General features: G+C 32.4%; 3 protein-coding genes across 4 annotated transcripts; 1 reads left to right on the forward strand and 2 right to left on the reverse strand.

Moving 5' to 3' along the window:
* Positions 1–8,584: 8,584 nt before the first annotated feature.
* On the reverse strand, positions 8,585–8,935 carry LOC123893265 (succinate dehydrogenase assembly factor 4, mitochondrial). The gene has a single exon (XM_045943200.1). It carries the CDS (start codon positions 8,933–8,935, stop codon positions 8,585–8,587), a length of 351 nt encoding a protein of 116 aa, XP_045799156.1.
* Positions 8,936–11,544: 2,609 nt separating this feature from the next.
* LOC123902853 (LEAF RUST 10 DISEASE-RESISTANCE LOCUS RECEPTOR-LIKE PROTEIN KINASE-like 2.1) lies at positions 11,545–14,983 on the reverse strand. Of its 2 annotated transcripts, XM_045952655.1 has the most exons (5): positions 14,553–14,946; positions 14,010–14,510; positions 13,565–13,597; positions 13,018–13,041; positions 11,545–12,883 (listed from the first exon to the last, which is right to left on the reverse strand). In XM_045952655.1, the coding sequence occupies exons 1-5, from the start codon at positions 14,944–14,946 to the stop codon at positions 11,628–11,630; spliced, it is 2,208 nt and encodes a 735-aa protein (XP_045808611.1). In that variant the 3' UTR covers positions 11,545–11,627. The 2 variants fall into 2 exon arrangements, with proteins under 2 accessions (XP_045808611.1, XP_045808612.1); XM_045952656.1 differs by having other exon boundaries at positions 14,010–14,983.
* Positions 14,966–17,329, forward strand: LOC123902860 (rust resistance kinase Lr10-like). Its single transcript, XM_045952664.1, has 2 exons — positions 14,966–16,006; positions 16,089–17,329. Exons 1-2 carry the CDS (start codon positions 15,394–15,396, stop codon positions 17,198–17,200), a joined length of 1,725 nt encoding a protein of 574 aa, XP_045808620.1. The 5' UTR covers positions 14,966–15,393; the 3' UTR covers positions 17,201–17,329.
* The last annotated feature ends 443 nt before the right edge of the window (positions 17,330–17,772 follow it).

A 17,772-nucleotide genomic window follows, 5' to 3' on the forward strand; every position in this document is an offset into this window, starting at 1 on the left:
ATCATTTGTGCAATATTATCTACCTATATATAGGCGTGGGTGTGAAAATAGAGAGTTTATAGTTCATTGTTAAAAGACGACCAAACCACAAGTTGTCAATTTTTATTTTTTTTAAATACACAGCATGGCATTTGATATTACTTAATGAAGGTATAATGATTTTTTTCACATGTCATTATTATTTGGGATTCATATGCTATAAATGTTTAAGGGATTAGACTTCTACAACATGGAATTTTGGCTAAAAAAAATTTCTACATCTTTTGTTTGACGTCGACACACCTCGAATAAGATATATTATCTTTTATGGAGAAAATTTATGAGAAGAAAAAGAAATTATTTATTTCTTAAAAATGGACGAACTAATATTATTATTTTATTTTTTGGCGTAAATCGGATATTCTATGCTCACAACTATAGAAACTAATTCCTTAAATCTTATGGAACTCAAATATATATGTGACAAACTCATCTTAAGAATTTTAACATTATTGCAATCCTAAATTACGGAAGATAAAGTAATATTATTTTAATGTTGAAAGGAAGACAAACTAATGTGTGTTTTTTATTGACAAGGACAAACTAATGTTAGGTACATGGAATCCAATTAAACTTGTAAAAAATTGTCAAGCCAGTTTTTTCTGTTAGTTGTTAAGAGTAGAAGTTAGCTCATAATAATTTGAATAGTTCACATTAAATTAAAAATAAATAAAATGACAATCAATCAACAAACAAGGGATTTGTAGTAGAGGTTCATCTACGGTTCAACATCCGTGTATTGGGGGGAACGGATAAGCTCGAAGGAACACGCGTCCTCACCGTGAGGAGCACGTGGGGAAAATGTGCGTGCTGACGTGGACGGGGAGGCCACGTCCTATTCGGCCATCCTCATCATGCCTAGCAGGAGTGGATTGGGACTGTCCTAGGCCCAGTGCAGAACAAATTCTATTTGTATCGTTAAGCAATTTTTTCAATTTCTTCATTGTTATAAAGTAATTAGTAAATATTGAAATCATGAAATGGTACATTCAACATTTTCATGAGTTTTTGTCTGAAATGAATAAGAATTTATAAAGTTGCGCGCGTTTTTAAAGAATGAAATTAATGTGTTAATATTATATTATCCCTAAAATGTTATTGTCTGAGTTTTACGCTAAAGATTGTTCCTTCTCTGTTGATGAAACTTGTTTATGTGCTTGTTGCAGATAATGCTTTGGGAATCCCCTTCCATTGAGAGTACTGATCAGTAGTTGATTTTCAGTTTCTTTTTGTTTCTCCTTTTCTTCTCTTACCCTAAATAATTGATTAAAATAAAATAAATATTTTACAATAAAATACATATAACTCGAAATACAATTAAAAGAAGACAAGTAGAAGGCATTCCTCTAGTAACAAATAAATAATAGTATTATGAGTATGACGAGTATATATTTAACAACCATAACGTGTATCTACTCATGAATAATATGCATGTTGGCTTAAATGAATATATATCACACGTACAGGGACGGATCCAGGAATCTATAAAACGGCGGGCCGGAATAATTAAATAATAAATATTAAATAAATCATAATCATAATTATAATAGTACTTAAATATATTCAATAAAAAATACATTACATTGTTTATCTAAATTGTACACGATATTGCTCTATATCATAAAATTCATCAACAACTGAATCTGTATTAATTAGTTTGAAATTCATTTTCTATCTTGTTTCTCAACCTAATTTTCACAATCTTCATAGCAGAAAATAATCTCTCACTTATAGCAAACAATCAGAACTAACTTAATCAAATTTCGACTTTAATAGTGTCTAATACATATTATCAAAATATTTTAAAGTAGTAAATTGTTACAATTACTATGTTGTGGGTGCATGATTTGCGTCAATCAGTCGTTACTAATCTTTTAACACATCTCTCAAATATTAATTTATGTGTACATATATATCAGGAACAAGTATATGAAAGAAAAAAAATATGACAAGAGGGGGGGCCTCAGCCCCTACTTGCCCCCCCTTATGTCCGTCCCTGCACACGTATAAGTGTAATTCATTGATTCTAGACATTAGACAAGGACCGTTCCTTTGCAAAACAAAGAAGACCCTGAGTTGCAAATTGCAGTAATGTCTTCTTTGACTAGGTTTTTATATGAGTTGTTGTTTGTCAAAAATGATATATGAGTTGTTTGTAATTATTTAGTTTAGTTTTTTATTTTAAAAATTGTTGATCATTTGATAATCTTATGCCCTTTCTTAGTGAGAATATTCTATTATAGAAACATAAACAAAAAACTCATCCAAGAAATTGTTATTTAGACTGAGTTGACATAGGATGGAAACACTCTTTTTTCCTCCTCGAAAATATTTTTTTGCTCTTGTGAAAAAAAAGTTCGGAAAGTTCAGAAAAGTAGTATTTAAATTAGAAAAACAATTTTGCCCTAAGTTTATAAATAATATTTAAACTAGAAAAAGTTTAGAAAACATGTTTCGAACTTTCTTTGCAAGGATAACAAGATAATTTATGGGGAATAAAAGAGTGTCGGAGGGAAGAGAATTTTTCTTGACATAGAGATGATGAGAAACTTAACTATTGGCAAAGTCACAGGGCTGCAAGCACACATAACTTCTGATCTCGTAAATTTTTTTTTTTGCTTACAATAGAGTTGATGATCGAACCAAAATCGACTTTTAACATAATACTCAAACTTCGCACCAATAGATCAAATTTAGTTGCTTATTGAGAATATCTTTTGATATTGCTTCCTCAGGTATCGTTCAACTCATTCTCACTAGAAAATATTTTTTAATATTGTATTTTGTTTGTTTGAGCAACATGTGTACTTCATAAACAAACTCCTAAAACCAAAATTATTTTGCAGTAAGGCATTGTACTTAATGTGTTCCTTGTAAATAAATGAAAATTAGATTAATAAATAATTTAAATGAAAATATTAGCAATTAAAATCTTTTTTAAGATCTAGGTTATGATTTGTGAAGTTTTGTGATACAAACAAAAAACACATACAAGTAGATCTTAGGTTATGGTTTATGAAGTTGTGATTTGTAAAACATCCATATTTAGAATCTAAAATATGATTTTTATATTAGAGAAATATTCATAGTGTTTAAACTTAAAATAGGACTACCTTCACTAAAAGTAACTATAGAAAACCAAAAAGAAAATATTAAAAAGTTCGATTTAATCTAAAAATTGTTGTGGCAAATATGAGTTAAGTCTAACTTTACTTAGAAAAGTGAAGGGTGAACACTTTATAAGTGAGAGGATCCATAACCCCTAATACCTTAAGATTTTGGATTATAGTGTGGTGTCCAACTCACTTGTAAAGTTATTCTTAAGCTTAATGTAGATGGTCGAAAACCGCTCCTCGTTACCCAACAAAAAATATCACAGTGTTTTACCTTTTTATAATATATAATAATTGATATAATTGATGAGTTGTTCCATAATAGATGGTATGTAGTAGCTAATTTGGCTTGTTGTAACTTGTAACACTTTTAGACAGGCCGTCATTTTAGAAATTTTCCTCATATTTATTATGGGATCAATTGTGATAATTTTCTTAATTATTATATATTTGAAAAAAAAAGGGAAAATGTTAATTTTGATACATTTGATGATGTTTGAACTCCATGTTATTGTGTCAAACAAAAAAAAAACTCCATGTTATTGTGGAAAAATTGTATTCTCCCCCTCCCTGTGAAATTCAAATTTTGTTTATGCATAAAAAGTTCGAAAAATATTTTTCAAACTTTTTTAGTGTAAAATATTATTTTCAACAATAAAAAAATCAAAAGTACGTTATAAATTTTTTTCGCATAGGCAAAATTGAAATTTTAGAGAAATAAAAGAATTGTGGCGGAAGAGAATTTTTCGATATTGTGACCGATTCGTAATAGACTCTGGAAACGTTCTGGTCCAAACGGATAAGAATGTAGTCAATAATATTAGGCCCATGATAGAAGTGCCAAGGGTGTGTTGTTGTTATAAAGATTTCCTTTGACGTAACGAAATATAATTGTTTGCTCTTTGACCTCACTTATTTGAGAACAAGATCCCAAAGGTTTCTCTTTGCTCTCTTTAATTTGATTAAAATTTCTCCATATCCTTTAATTTACTGGCAGATATTTTCTTATAGTCGAATTTCACTGAAAGATATTTTTTAGTAGTGAAAATTTTAATAGAGAATATTTTTCGATAGTGTTTTTTCTTGTGTGAGAATAAATAAGGACAAAGTGAATAAATGATAAATTAACTAATACTGTAGCTAATAGTGAATGAATTTATAGTTTTTTTATCAATAAAGAATGAATTTATAATTGATAGTAGATAAATTATTTTATAGTTGTTAGCATATAAACTTGAGATTAAATTAATAGTGTTTGATAAAACTAGCGGTTTAACGAGTTAGTTAATCAATAGGAAATGAAATAAAAAGATATTCTTAATTAAAATTAATTTTTTTAATAAATGCCAATGTAAAATTGAAGAAAAAAAAACTATAAATGGTTAGTTACAAGGTGAAACACTATTTGAATTAGTTTATAAATAAATAAAAAATCTATAAAATAGTAAAAAGAAGCTACGACTACGACCATGTGAGAAAAAATGGTTACCACTTCCCAAACAAGTATACATATATATATTTGGGTAAATGATCATTTACCCCCCTGCAAAATAAGCAAATTTTCGTTTACCCCCCTATGCAGATTTTTTTTCTGTTTACCCCCCTGCAAAAAATAGATTCACTCATTTTGCCCCCTAGGTGTACAGCAGGACATGTGACTGTGCAAATCTGCTGACATGGCTTGTACACGTGGAAAAAATCATTTATATTTATTTTTTAAATTCCATGTCACAATTTTTTTTTTTTAAAACAAATCCTACAAAAAAAAAAAACGAATTTTTTTTTCCCAAAATTTAAAATAAAATTTCCTACAAATAATTTTTTTCCTACAAAATAAAAATAAAAAATAAAAGATTTCGTACAAAAATAACTTTTTTTGCATAAATAAAAAATTAAATTTTCTTATTTTGACCCCAAAATAAAGAATTTAACGATTTATTTTCAAATATCTTTTAATTAAAAAAAATAGAATCTTTATTTTTGTCTGCGTAATTTAGTGCTGCAGATATAGTACAAGCTAAGGTTGTTGCACAATTTAATATCACATAAGAATTGAAGCATAATTTTGCTTAATTTTTTTTGCTGCATAATTTAATATCACATATAATTTTGGTAGAAGAGGAAAACACAAATAAAACTTCTTCTTCTATTTTTTTTTTTAATTCAAAGAGATTAACAAAAAAAATAAAGTTTTGTTTTTAAAAATTAAAGATTATGTTTTTTTTTAATTTAAAGAGATTTGAAAATAAATCTTTAAAATATTTAATTTGAAAATAAACTTTATTTCGGAGTAAATCTTTATTTTGGGAGTAAAATAAGAAAATTCGTTTTTTTATTTTGGGAGGAATTTTTTTTTTAAATTCGTTTGTAGGAAAACAAATATAATTTTTAAAATTTTGTAGGAAAAAAAATTATTTGTAGGAAGTTTTTTTTAATTTTGGGAAAAGAAAATAAGAAAATTGGTTTTTTTATTTTGTAGGAAAAAAAATTTATTTTTTATAAAAAAAAATATCTGACGTGGAATTTTTTAAAAAAATATAAATGATTTTTTCCATGTGTACAAGCCACGTCAGCAGATTTGAACAGTCACATGTCCTGCTGTACAGCCAGGGGGCAAAATGAGAGAATTTATTTTTTGCAGGGGGGTAAACAGAAAAAAAATATGCACAGGGGGGTAAACGAAAATTTGCTTATTTTGCAGGGGGGTAAATGATCATTTACCCTATATATTTTTTTAGTCAAGTAGCCTAGTGACTAGACTCTCACACATTTAAATGTGAAGAAATGTGAAATTCGGGGTTCAAATCCCGACCACTCCAATAATTCCTGGTAGCTACCATTTGAGCTACACTTACGGGACACCAAACAAGTATATTTTAATCCTATAAACTTTTAAATTATAAGTTATTTCTTGGCTATTTCCCAGAGCCAATTATCGATAACAGTCAATTATGTTTATAACTATAGTAAAGAGCTCTATAATCTATTTGTGTTCTAAGTTCATACTCTCCATGCTATTTTTGCTTACACATGACTTGTTGGAAGTGCTTTCTATTTTATAATTGTTAGGTTTGAAACATTTTATGGAATTTTCTTCTATTGCTATCCAAAAATTGAGAGACTTTGTATTTCCATCATTTTCTTGAATTTTTTATATTTTTTTTTATATTAAGTCTATTTTAAACATTCGAGTAAAGCCTCTAAATAGTCGGACTCGGTCCTAATTTTAATGCAATTGGACAAGAAATTAAACCAGTTTCTTGGACACCAATAGAATTCATATTATGGAGTAGTTAAGTGTTTAAAAGAGTGGTGGGTGAGCATGGGAGATTGGGAGGGGTGGATGCTGTGAGTAAAAGAAGGTCCTCAATAGTTGAAGAGGAGCCGCCATCATCACCCAATAACAAAACACAGAATCGTCCCAAACAATTCGGAGACCTTGATCCAATTTTAAAAATTGAGCTCTAATCACTAAGCAAACGATAGCATTGGTTTCACAGTTTGATTTATCATTCAACAAAACATCAACCTCATCTCACAATTCGATTTATCATTAACACAACTACTAGGCCACCGGGGACATTGTGATAACTTTGAATCCCCACAATATTATAACCAATTCAACTTTCTAACTGTTGTTTTTAGAGGCCCCTAAAATTTAAGGCTCTATGCGGTAGCCCATCCTATACAGGCTTTGGGCCGGCTCTCACAAAACATTCATCACTTTTATCGGAGAACAACGACATTTGAAAGTATACTTGAAGTGCCAACGACTAATATTTGTAACATTTCCATTTCAGACCTTTTAACAGTAAAATATGATTCTTAAAATGTTTGATCACTAATTCAGTTTCTTCTTTCACTTATAAAACCAGTGCTCTTAGTTAGCTTTTATGTGAACCTTGAGAATGTAATCAAGGAAGCCACCACCATTTTGGTAAAATGGTTAACAAAATCACACCAATCTTCCATAATAGTCATGTCTACTTATCATGGAATGAGAAAAATGAATTCCATTCCTTTCTTCAAGGGAAGAAATTAACTATCCTACTGATAAATGAAATGAAAACACACTAAACACTGCTGTATGATTTCTATCTTTCATGTGATTGCATTTACAGTACTTTTGTAATTATAATTCATTCTAAACCTTTTCTCTTTTTATAAGAGACTACTTCATTTATCTTTCATGTGATTTCATGTGATTACTACTTCAGTGTACTTCTCTTATATTCACTATCCATTACTCAAAAACATATTGGAATCCAATTACAGATACTATCATTGCACAACAGACCCTAAATTAATGGAGTTCTCATGTGAGCAACCATAATGAAAAAAATGAAGAAACTAAGCTAAGATGCATAAACCAAGATATACCCGACCCATTGATTATTGAACTGCTACATACTAAGAAAACAACCATCAAGTTACAAATTTACAATGGACACAACACATGCTTCTTTAAACCAGCAAATGAACTCTAAATTATTGAACTCCTTTCACACAATATTCATTTGAAAACCTATAAAACTACCATGATATAAACAAAACTACACGCTTTCAAACTGAAAATGCTCCGAAAACTTCCTCCGTAACTAAACTTCCGTACCATTTGTTTCGGACTAGGTCAAAGCCAACCCAAACTGGGCCTCCGCAACACAAGCCCAACTCCATCTGTGAAATCTCCCAAAAGCTCGACATACAACCATGTGATCAATTGCCGATCCGCCTATCACAGCAAGATCCACGTGTTCAGGGTAACGTCCTCAAGAGCCTTTTCTGTCTAATCAGCTCAACAATCTCAGTCTCACTATATAAAAGGATTTCATCCTAAGCAGCACGGTCATTCTACATCAATCTCCTACTCAGATTACTAATTGAATTTTTTTCTTTTTTTGAAACAGCTAATGTTGGTTGTTAGTTTGTTAAATTAATATGTTTTCTCCCTCAACCGGGATTGAACCCGAGAGGCCGATACCTCTACCTCATTTTAACCCTTAGCTCAAACCAGTGGAGCTAGCCACCCACGTCATATCACTAGTTAATTGAGCTTCAAAGTGTTTGCGGTACACCAACTCAACTTGGAGAGACCTCTCACCACCCACCATGATCCCTACTTTCCGACCATCTCTCAGGACCCACCTCTAATAATAACAGTTCTATAATTTCAGATCCTAACAGAAATACTGATGTTAATTTGCCAAAATTACTGTGTATCCAATCCAAACATCACTAAAATAAAGGAAAATTTCATTTTGTTTAACCTTCATTGAGAATTACAACTAATAAAATCAATAATCCATTTCTAGTTACATACACTAACACAATCCATCACTTACAATCATCAATAAATAATAAAAGCGGAAATTCAAACAACTTCCCCACAATTTTATTATTATGCTATAGAAACGATAAAGTGAAACAAAATCTTAAAAATCAGAGCAACGACCATTACGTTCCCAATCGCCGTACCTTGTGGGTTCAGGACCTTTAGGTCCACCGACTTCACCCGTTTCTTTGTTCAAATCAATCTCGTCGCCATCATCTTCTTCTTCTTGTTGTTCTTCTTTTTGGATTTGTTGATTTTCATTATGGAGAGATTGTGGTTGTGATTGTTCGCTAACAGGATTCTCTTTGTGGTGCTGCGTCGCGGAGGTGGAAAAGAGGAGGCGCGTGAGTGAGTTGGAAAGTGAAGGAGTGAGGTGTTGGGATCCGGTGCGGAGGAGAGTAGGGTTGGATGCGGTGGTGGAGAGTAAACGAGAGAAAGAGGTTGATGTCATTGTTACGCAAATTTGACGAGAAACCATAAAACTCTGATACTGGAAACTGAACATCAGAAAAATGAATTTGTGTTTGGTGTGGTGTAACATATTGATGACGTGTCATGCTCTATTATCAACAAAAGAAAGAATGACGTGTCATGCTCTCACCAATCCACGTCCATTGCCGAATCAATGTAAAAGGGTGGATTCCTATAGAGCTGTAAAATGGGCTGGTCTGATCCGATAGGCCAGTCAAAATAAATGGGCTAGATTGACCTGACACTGTTATTATTGGGCTAACATTTATCAAGTCCTGCCCGACTCTTATGGACCAACTGGGCTAATAGGTTAGTCCGACCCATTTCATTTTTTTTTTTTTCTTCTTTTTATTCAATATTTTTTATATTATTTTGATGTATTAATTCTTCATAATTATCGATTTTATTGAGATATTATTTGATACAAGTGTAAATAATTTTTACATTAACAAGAAATATCAGTTAAACTCTAATTTTAGGTAAATATACCTCATTTTATTAAGCTTACACATTTAAATATATTTTTTATAAATAATTTATCAATTAAATGATAATTTCATTAATATTATTTTTACAAAAATCACCAAAATGTGTTTTTATCAATTAAATGACGGGATAATGGACCAACCCAAAGTTCGCTGGGCTAGCCCTGCTCAGCCCAATTTTCATATGGGCTTGGACCAAAAAAGTCCAATTACATTTTGGGCTATGTTTTTTAGGCCCAACCCACCCAAGATCGTGAACTAATGGGCCGACCCATCAGCCCAGCCCATTTTTTACGGCTCTAGATTCGTGGTTACTTTAATTTCGGAATTTTTTTTTTAGCAAAACATAAAGATTTTTCTAATCACAGCGAAAAAAAACTTGTTAAATTGGTGTAGGAAAAAAAAAAAAAGAGAAAAACATTTTTCTCTTCTTTCTTTTTCTCTGCCCCGAACCATACTCCCTCTTCACCACTTCACAAACCAATCAAATTGCTACCCAACCCCTCTTTGCATGTGTCACATTTATGAAAAACAAGCTTCATCTAGCTAATTAGAAGAATTATATTAACATAATCAGCCTCCCCAGCACAAGACGTATCGAGGTAGACTACAAAAATTTACAAATAGTCAGAGAAACCAAAACAAAATCAAATCATACAAGACCCAAACAAAGCAAATAAGTAGACCACTAGTTTAAAGCTAACGTAATTATTAGAAGACTTATATATTGAAAGGGATTAGATACTTGGCTTCAAGTATGAAGCTTAGTAAAATAATTGGGTTTTGGAACCCCAATGCTGGTGCTGGAAGAACCCTATTTTCCTCTTCTACTCTTCACCTTCCCATGAAGAAACACTTTCAAGAAGACAAGGTGAGTTCTTATAAGATTGATTTGGGGTTAGAATAAGAAATGTTAGTTTTTTTTTTTTTTAGAATGATAAAATATGAATATTTGTTGTTCATAGAAATTAGTCATAATGAGATATGATTTATGAATGCATGCAAATTCTTTGTGGACAAACTAATGAATTTGAAAATATTAGGATCTTGTACTTGACAAACCATGTTTTAATGATGTTTTGGTAGTTAGAATGTTAATGAAATTAGTGATTAGGAACAATTAAAAATACCCAAATTCTATTATAGATTAAGTTAAAATGGTAGAATGTCATAGGATGGACTGTTGAGCTTTGCTGGAATTGATTAGGAACAACTCCGAGCAGAATGTCTAGGCCCTCTGTTTTTTTAGCATGTAAGGGCATCGTAAGTGTTAATCTAATTTCACCTATTTATATTTTATAATTAGTTCTTGTAATTGTAGAAATATAGGAAATGAGACACTTCCAAATTTCAGTAGATATGTATTTTAGAAACGTGTATAGTTAGTGGTGTATTTGGCTTGTCAGGCTGAAAATATAATGAATTAGTGTTAGAATATGCGCCAGTCATGATCATGAGGTTTAAGAACCATGAGGTCATGACCACGAGGTTGGGTCGTGACAAATAATGCATGAAAACATGTAATTCATACTATGTTAAATAAAATATAATGTAGTTTGTCAAAAATAAAATAAAATAATAACATAATGTCAATTAATTTTGATTCCTTGGTCAGAACATGTCAATTAATTTGTTTCTTCTAGGGTCCGCACCAGTTCCTAGCCTCCATCGATCTGCTCTTTTTCTCTCATTGAAACTCAACAAAACCTACCATTGACCCTTGATCAATACTATCAATCTAAAGTATTAGAGAGCCAAATCTCACCATAGAAATCCCTCTTTGAGCAAGTTCTTCAAGTGTGTAAGTTTTGTTCGTCCCAAAATTCAAGATTCTTCCTTTAAGTGTTGTGATTTATCTTCATTTACTAATTTCTATCCTTGGTTTTTAGACTTTCACCAATTTGTCACATTGGAGCTATTAGGAATAGTGTATCATCATTGGTACTGCAACTAACTTTATGTTTAGTTTCACTTGAAAAAAAAATGGTTTGTAACTACAAATCTACAACGTAAAGGAACAAGATAATTTGTGTCCAAACATAAATGGAAGTGATGACAAGTTAAAAAATAATACATAAGGATATAAATTTTATGTAGTGTAAAAGTAAAACTGTAAATATGAAATTTAAATGCTTAATGAAAATAAAAGCCAAATCCATAGTAATTATTATCACTAGTAGTTTAACGCTATAATAAAGGATCTTCCATAGTTTCCTCAAGAAAACTAATTGATCCAGTGACAACATCATCCGATATAGATTCACTAGAGCTAGTTACATGATCTTGAATAATTTCAGTTGGATATGGAGAAGGTTTTGGAGGAATTTTAATGTCTTTAATATCTCCTTCAAGCATTTCTATTACTTTGTCCATTGAAGGGCGATCATTGGGTTTCAATTGTATACACCATAGGGCAACTATGAACATTTTCTTCACATTTTTCTTATCCTCATCGGTAGCTTCTCCCAACATTTCTATCTCTCTTTCTTCAATCAATTCATTGTAAATCCAATAGGGAAAGAAAATTTGCATTGAATCATCTGCATTTGAGTTCAAATTTCTTCTTCTATTTGCTATTTCCATTAAGAGCATTCCAAAGCTATATACATCAGCCTTATAGGAAACTCCACCAATATTTTTGTAGAACAATTCTGGAGCCATGTAACCAATTGTTCCTCTAGCAGCAGTCAAAGTTACAATGCTATTTTCAACTGGATAAAGTCTTGCAAGACCAAAGTCTGAAACTTTGGCGATGAAATCCTTGTCAAGAAGTATGTTATGGGGTTTGATATCAAAATGTAAAATTTGCATGTCACAACCTTGATGCAAATAAGCAATTCCACGCGCCACTGCAAGAGATATCTCGTACATTTGCTTATAAGTCAAGAAGATATGATCTTCTTTAGAGGAAATGTATTTATCAAGAGAGCTATTGGGCATGAAATCATAAACAATAGCACGCTTTGAACCCTCAACACAAAATCCAATAAGTCGCACCACATTGGTGTGATGTATTCTTCCTATGGTTGCAACTTCATTAATGAAATCTTGTCCATTTTGGTTACCCTTAGGTTTACCCAACATCTTTATGGCTACCAAAGGGCCACTACGTAGCTGTCCCTTATAAACCTTACCATAGCCTCCTTCACCCAACTTGTCCTTAAAACCTCTTGTCATGTTCTTTATCTCTCTGTATGAATACCTTATTGGCATGAGGGAGTTGCCTTGAAGAAAATCTTCGATGTTTTCATAGATTGATGTATGCCTTAATCGATATGTATGTATCAATTTTGCAAAGAAAACTATGAGACCCAACGTAGATCTCACTATAATGAATGGAAACAGAATATGTCCAATGATTGTTCCTATAACGATACCAAATTTTGATTGAGGCGTATTAAAAGATCCATTATTTACTGTCAAGCCAACTGGATGTATTAGTCCTGCAATATATCATATATGAATGCAATAAATAATGTAAACATTATCTATAATAGAAAGATATCATTACTGTTCAAATAACTCCGTATTTGAAATTTTTTAGGTATATACTATATTCATTAGAGTAAAAAATTACCTGCAACAATGCCGTACAAAATACCTGCAAGAAATTTTAATTAAGTCAATTGGGAAATGAAAAAGATGACTACCAACAAACAAAAAGAAAGAAAACGTAAATATCTAGTTATCGTTACTAATTTTAGGTGTTAAAAAGAGTTAATGGAAACATAAATTAATAGAAACATATTACAAGGGTTACTCTTATTATCCAAAGACAACAGAAGGCATAGATGAGAGACATGCTCAAATTAAATGGCTGGACTATGGACTTGGATTTGCTGCAGTAGCAGTTTGCCACAGTTATTCATACAGTCAAATGATCTCATCTGTCGATTTAGATCGAACGGTTTACAGCTGTAACTGAGTCGCGCACTTACACCAGGAAATCCATTTCCCTGGACTACAGTTATTGGGTCTATGATGAATCATGTTAAAGGATGTGAGTGATGTAGAAAGTATTTGTCATTCTTGATGGCTTGGGTTTCTAGATACAGTGATTAGTGAGAAATGCATGACCATGTTATTTGATATTGAACATGTAAGGACGAGAATTTTCTTCTTACCTTCAACAAACACTCGCAGCTTTGATAGAGTTCCTAAAATTAAGACAAAGAAAAAGTTAGCCATCTTACCGCTCAAAGTTTGGAGGAATATATAACAAAGTAAACAAGTGTTTGTGCCGCATTTCAAATGAATGAGGTTATGTGTTAGAATTGTGGATTGGACCTAACTCATTCCTTAATATATCCCCTCGTGTCTAACATTATCGTGCTTGTTGTGTGGATCGATATAAATGGCGGGTGGCCTGATAAAAAATCTGATAGAAGGCGGTCCAACGGATTGTGGTGAAAGCTCTCGTACCATATTAGAATTGTTGGTTGGACCTACTTCATCCTTATAAAATCAGTTATAAGGTGAGGATTGCCCTCACTTATAAATATATATTCAGGTCATCTCACAAACCGATGTGGGACTTGCATTGATGTAAAAATGTAAAGATGTTCTTACCACCGCAACTGACATGAAATCCCAATGTTGTTTCACAATAACCAGCAGGATCAAAGCATTCAAGACTCCAAGTGGTTTCTCTCAAATAGCAAACTGGTTTTCCACAAAGATCTTGACAAGGAGCACTCATCCAAGAAACCTCAAATCCACCCACCAACATCCTATGAATTTCACTGTACGAATACTTTTTTTTCAGAATGTCCCAATAAACAGACCTGTAAGGACTGTAATGATAGCCGGAAAATGATATCGTGGTAACAACCTCCACGTGGCAGTCATCGTCGTTTAAGTTACCAACCTTCAAATCCCCAGAAATGGCATAAACATGGCCACCTTGGGAATTGGACTTGATGCAAGAAGCTGTATCCACGAACACCGTATCATCTCGTACAGGATTACTACAATTCATGTAAATTACGTGCTGGAACATTGGTAAGGTTATAGTATCACCATAAGTATCTTCTCCAGAAATTATTCTGTTTTGGGAGGTTTGATATGGATAAGAGGAGCAATCACCCTCTTCAATAGAGGAGCAATCACCCTCTTCGTCGTCGTTGCTATAACTTGTGAAATTTGAAGTGTATAAGTAATATCGAGGAATAGAGGAGCAATCACCCTCTTCAATTCCGGGATCTAATAGCCGAATTGTGTAGTTTTTGTAGTTGATTGATTTCACATAGTATTTACCCGAAAAAAGAGTTAACACTGTCATATTGTTTTCGCAGGATAACTCGTACCTCGGATCACCGCAGGTTGTTGGATCATCGGTAAGTCGAAAGGGGTGTTGTATGTTTGTGATTTTGCCGCATGAAGAAGGTGGACAATATGTTTGGTTATTAGTATTTGTTGCATCGCATGTTTGATGATTATTATGATGCAGTAGTAACACAACAACTATAATTTGGAGGAAGCATAATAATGATTTTTCTCTGCACATGATTGATGCTGAAAATTGGTTTTCACTTTAGAGCTACAGGGATTATAATTTGAAAGGGAATATTTGTATGAAATGTAACATGTGGTATCTAAGACTAAAATTGTCTTTTTCAGTGCAAATGTCTTTTAGCCATCTTTCTTGACTTTTATTATTACAATAATGATAAAATTGCTTTTTTCTTGACAGAAAATTATGATAAACACATCTGACCACACAAGTTTTAACAATATCTTTTCAAATCTCTTTTGTCTCCTTATATTTTTTTCTCTTCCACGACATTGCAGTGCACATTATGGTCTTGGACTTTGAAAATTTCTTAATCCATATTTGTCTTGCAGCATCATTTTCAATTTTAAATATATTCATTTCCTTTGAAAAGTCTTGCTATGCTAATGTTATATTGCTATATATGAAATTATACAAGTTTGAAATGTAATACACTTGAACATGTCACTCACAATATTAGCACTGCTGCTGCTGCTAATGAACCTTGGAAATGGTCAGATATTGATCAATAACTCATCCATTGAATGCCCCTTCCGTCTATCTTGTTCGCGGTACACGGATTCACGGCACAAGGATCAGATCCTTGAATTTCTCTCACTACCAATATCAGAAAAAATAGTTGTTACATACATAAATTGCGAATCTCAAGAAATAATCCTATCTCACCAACAAAACTGTCTTTCTAGTTTCTTTTTAACACACAATGTTTCTGTATTTTATCCTTTCCGATCAAACTATGGCTTAAGGAACATTACTTTCTTTAACTGCTCTTCGGTTCAACAACACCATCTCAAAAGCTGGGACCAAAGAAACCCCGATGCACAAGACATGTTGTCTTGTCCGATTTATGTTGCAGAATCCACTGAAAGTGTCGTTGAGTTGGACTTATTAAGCTGCACAAGAATGTTTGTTAAAGTTTTACCAATATGGGCATTTGGGATAGGCCAAAATAGTCTCTCATTGAGTTGGTCGAAAACAAATTTTCGCAGTCAATGTTTAGAGCTACACAACAAATCAAAGAAGAACCACACATCCATCATTTTAGAAACAATAGGTGAATAAAAAGATTATATATACCTTCAGTTCTATTTCTGTTCATTATTTTTAATTTTTTTAATTAAATGTTGAATTTGCAGGGGCAATCATTGGTTCGACTGTGCTGGTTGTTTTGATTGGTGTTTTCTTTCGAGTATACTTCTATTTTAGAACGAAAGGGGAAGATCAAACGAGACTTGACAACTTTTTGAAGGATTACGAAGCTTCAAAGCCAACAAGATTCTCTTATGCTGATATTAAGAGAATTACAGACAAATTCAAGGAAAAACTAGGCGAAGGAGCTCATGGAGCTGTCTATAAAGGTAAATTATCGAGTCAAATTCTCGTTGCAGTGAAGATGCTTAATAATACAGAAGGAGATGGGAGAGAGTTCATAAATGAAGTGGGAACTATGGGAAAAATCCACCATGTTAATGTTGTTCGATTGCTTGGCTTTTGCGCTGATGGATTTTATCGTGCTTTGGTTTATGATTTTTTCCCAAATGGTTCGCTGCAGAATTTCATTTCTCCACCCAATAACAAAGATGGTTTCCTTGGTTGGGACTTATTGCAACAAATTGCTCTAGATATTGCTAATGGGATCGAGTATCTTCACCAGGGCTGTGATCATAGAATTCTTCACTTTGATATCAATCCTCATAATGTCTTGTTAGATGACAATTTCATTCCAAAAATCTCAGACTTTGGTTTAGCTAAGTTATGCTCCAAAAATCAAAGTACTGTGTCTATGACTGCAGCTAGGGGAACATTAGGATACATGGCACCTGAAGTTTTTTCTAGAAATTTTGGAAATGTCTCTTACAAGTCTGATATATACAGCTACGGTATGTTACTGCTGGAGATGGTTGGAGGAAGAAAGAATACTAAAACAGTCGTTAATGGTGAGGAAAATTTCGAAGTTTTGTATCCAGATTGGATCCACAGTTTGCTTGAAGGGGGAGACATACATATCCCAATTGACGAAGAGGGTGATTTTAGAATTGCAAAGAAACTAGCAATTGTGGGACTTTGGTGCATTCAGTGGCATTCTGCGCATCGTCCTTCCATGAAAACTGTGATGCAGATGCTACAAGGAGAGGGAGACAAGTTAAAAGTTCCCGACAATCCTTTCAATGCTTCATCTTCAAGTAATAGAACTGCAAATACTGCTACAGGGTATTTTAATTCAGAACTAGATGTGATTCATGAATAAAAATTGCATTATTGTAACATACTAGAATAAAAAATTTATAGTTTCTTTGTAAAGGTGTATTATTGTAACATTAGAACTAGATGTGATACAAGAATTAGTCTCTTTTGATCAACACTGGTAAATTGTTTATCTAAAGCTTCCATCAAGCCCGTGTGAAATTTTTCTGTTAATTGTTAACAAATGTAGCACACACATTTTTCACATTATAGGTAATTTAATTATAATACTAGAGATTCTGATCTTGGATGTAAGATTAAAATATAGCATTAGTCTGCATTTAGAGAAGAGTCACAGACTCACAGTAATCTGAAAATGCATTTTTGCCATTTGCTTTTTCAGTCATGTTTCCAATGTACGGTAATCTCTTATGTGTGATTTGTATGTTACAACCAAAAAATCCATCAACATATGTGGTAAGTTAATCACGGTGAATTTTGTTGAAACTATAGTGTATGTTTGGTTCTCCGTGATAAAAATTGATTTTGAATGAATAGATTTTGTAAAATTTATTAAAGCTACAACTTACAAGTGAGTTGAATGTGAAGCGGTTTATGTTAAGAGTCCCACATTTT

The sequence above is a fragment of the Trifolium pratense genome, linkage group LG1 (genome assembly GCF_020283565.1).
Source record: "Trifolium pratense cultivar HEN17-A07 linkage group LG1, ARS_RC_1.1, whole genome shotgun sequence".
NCBI classification, from domain to species: Eukaryota; Viridiplantae; Streptophyta; class Magnoliopsida; order Fabales; family Fabaceae; genus Trifolium; species Trifolium pratense.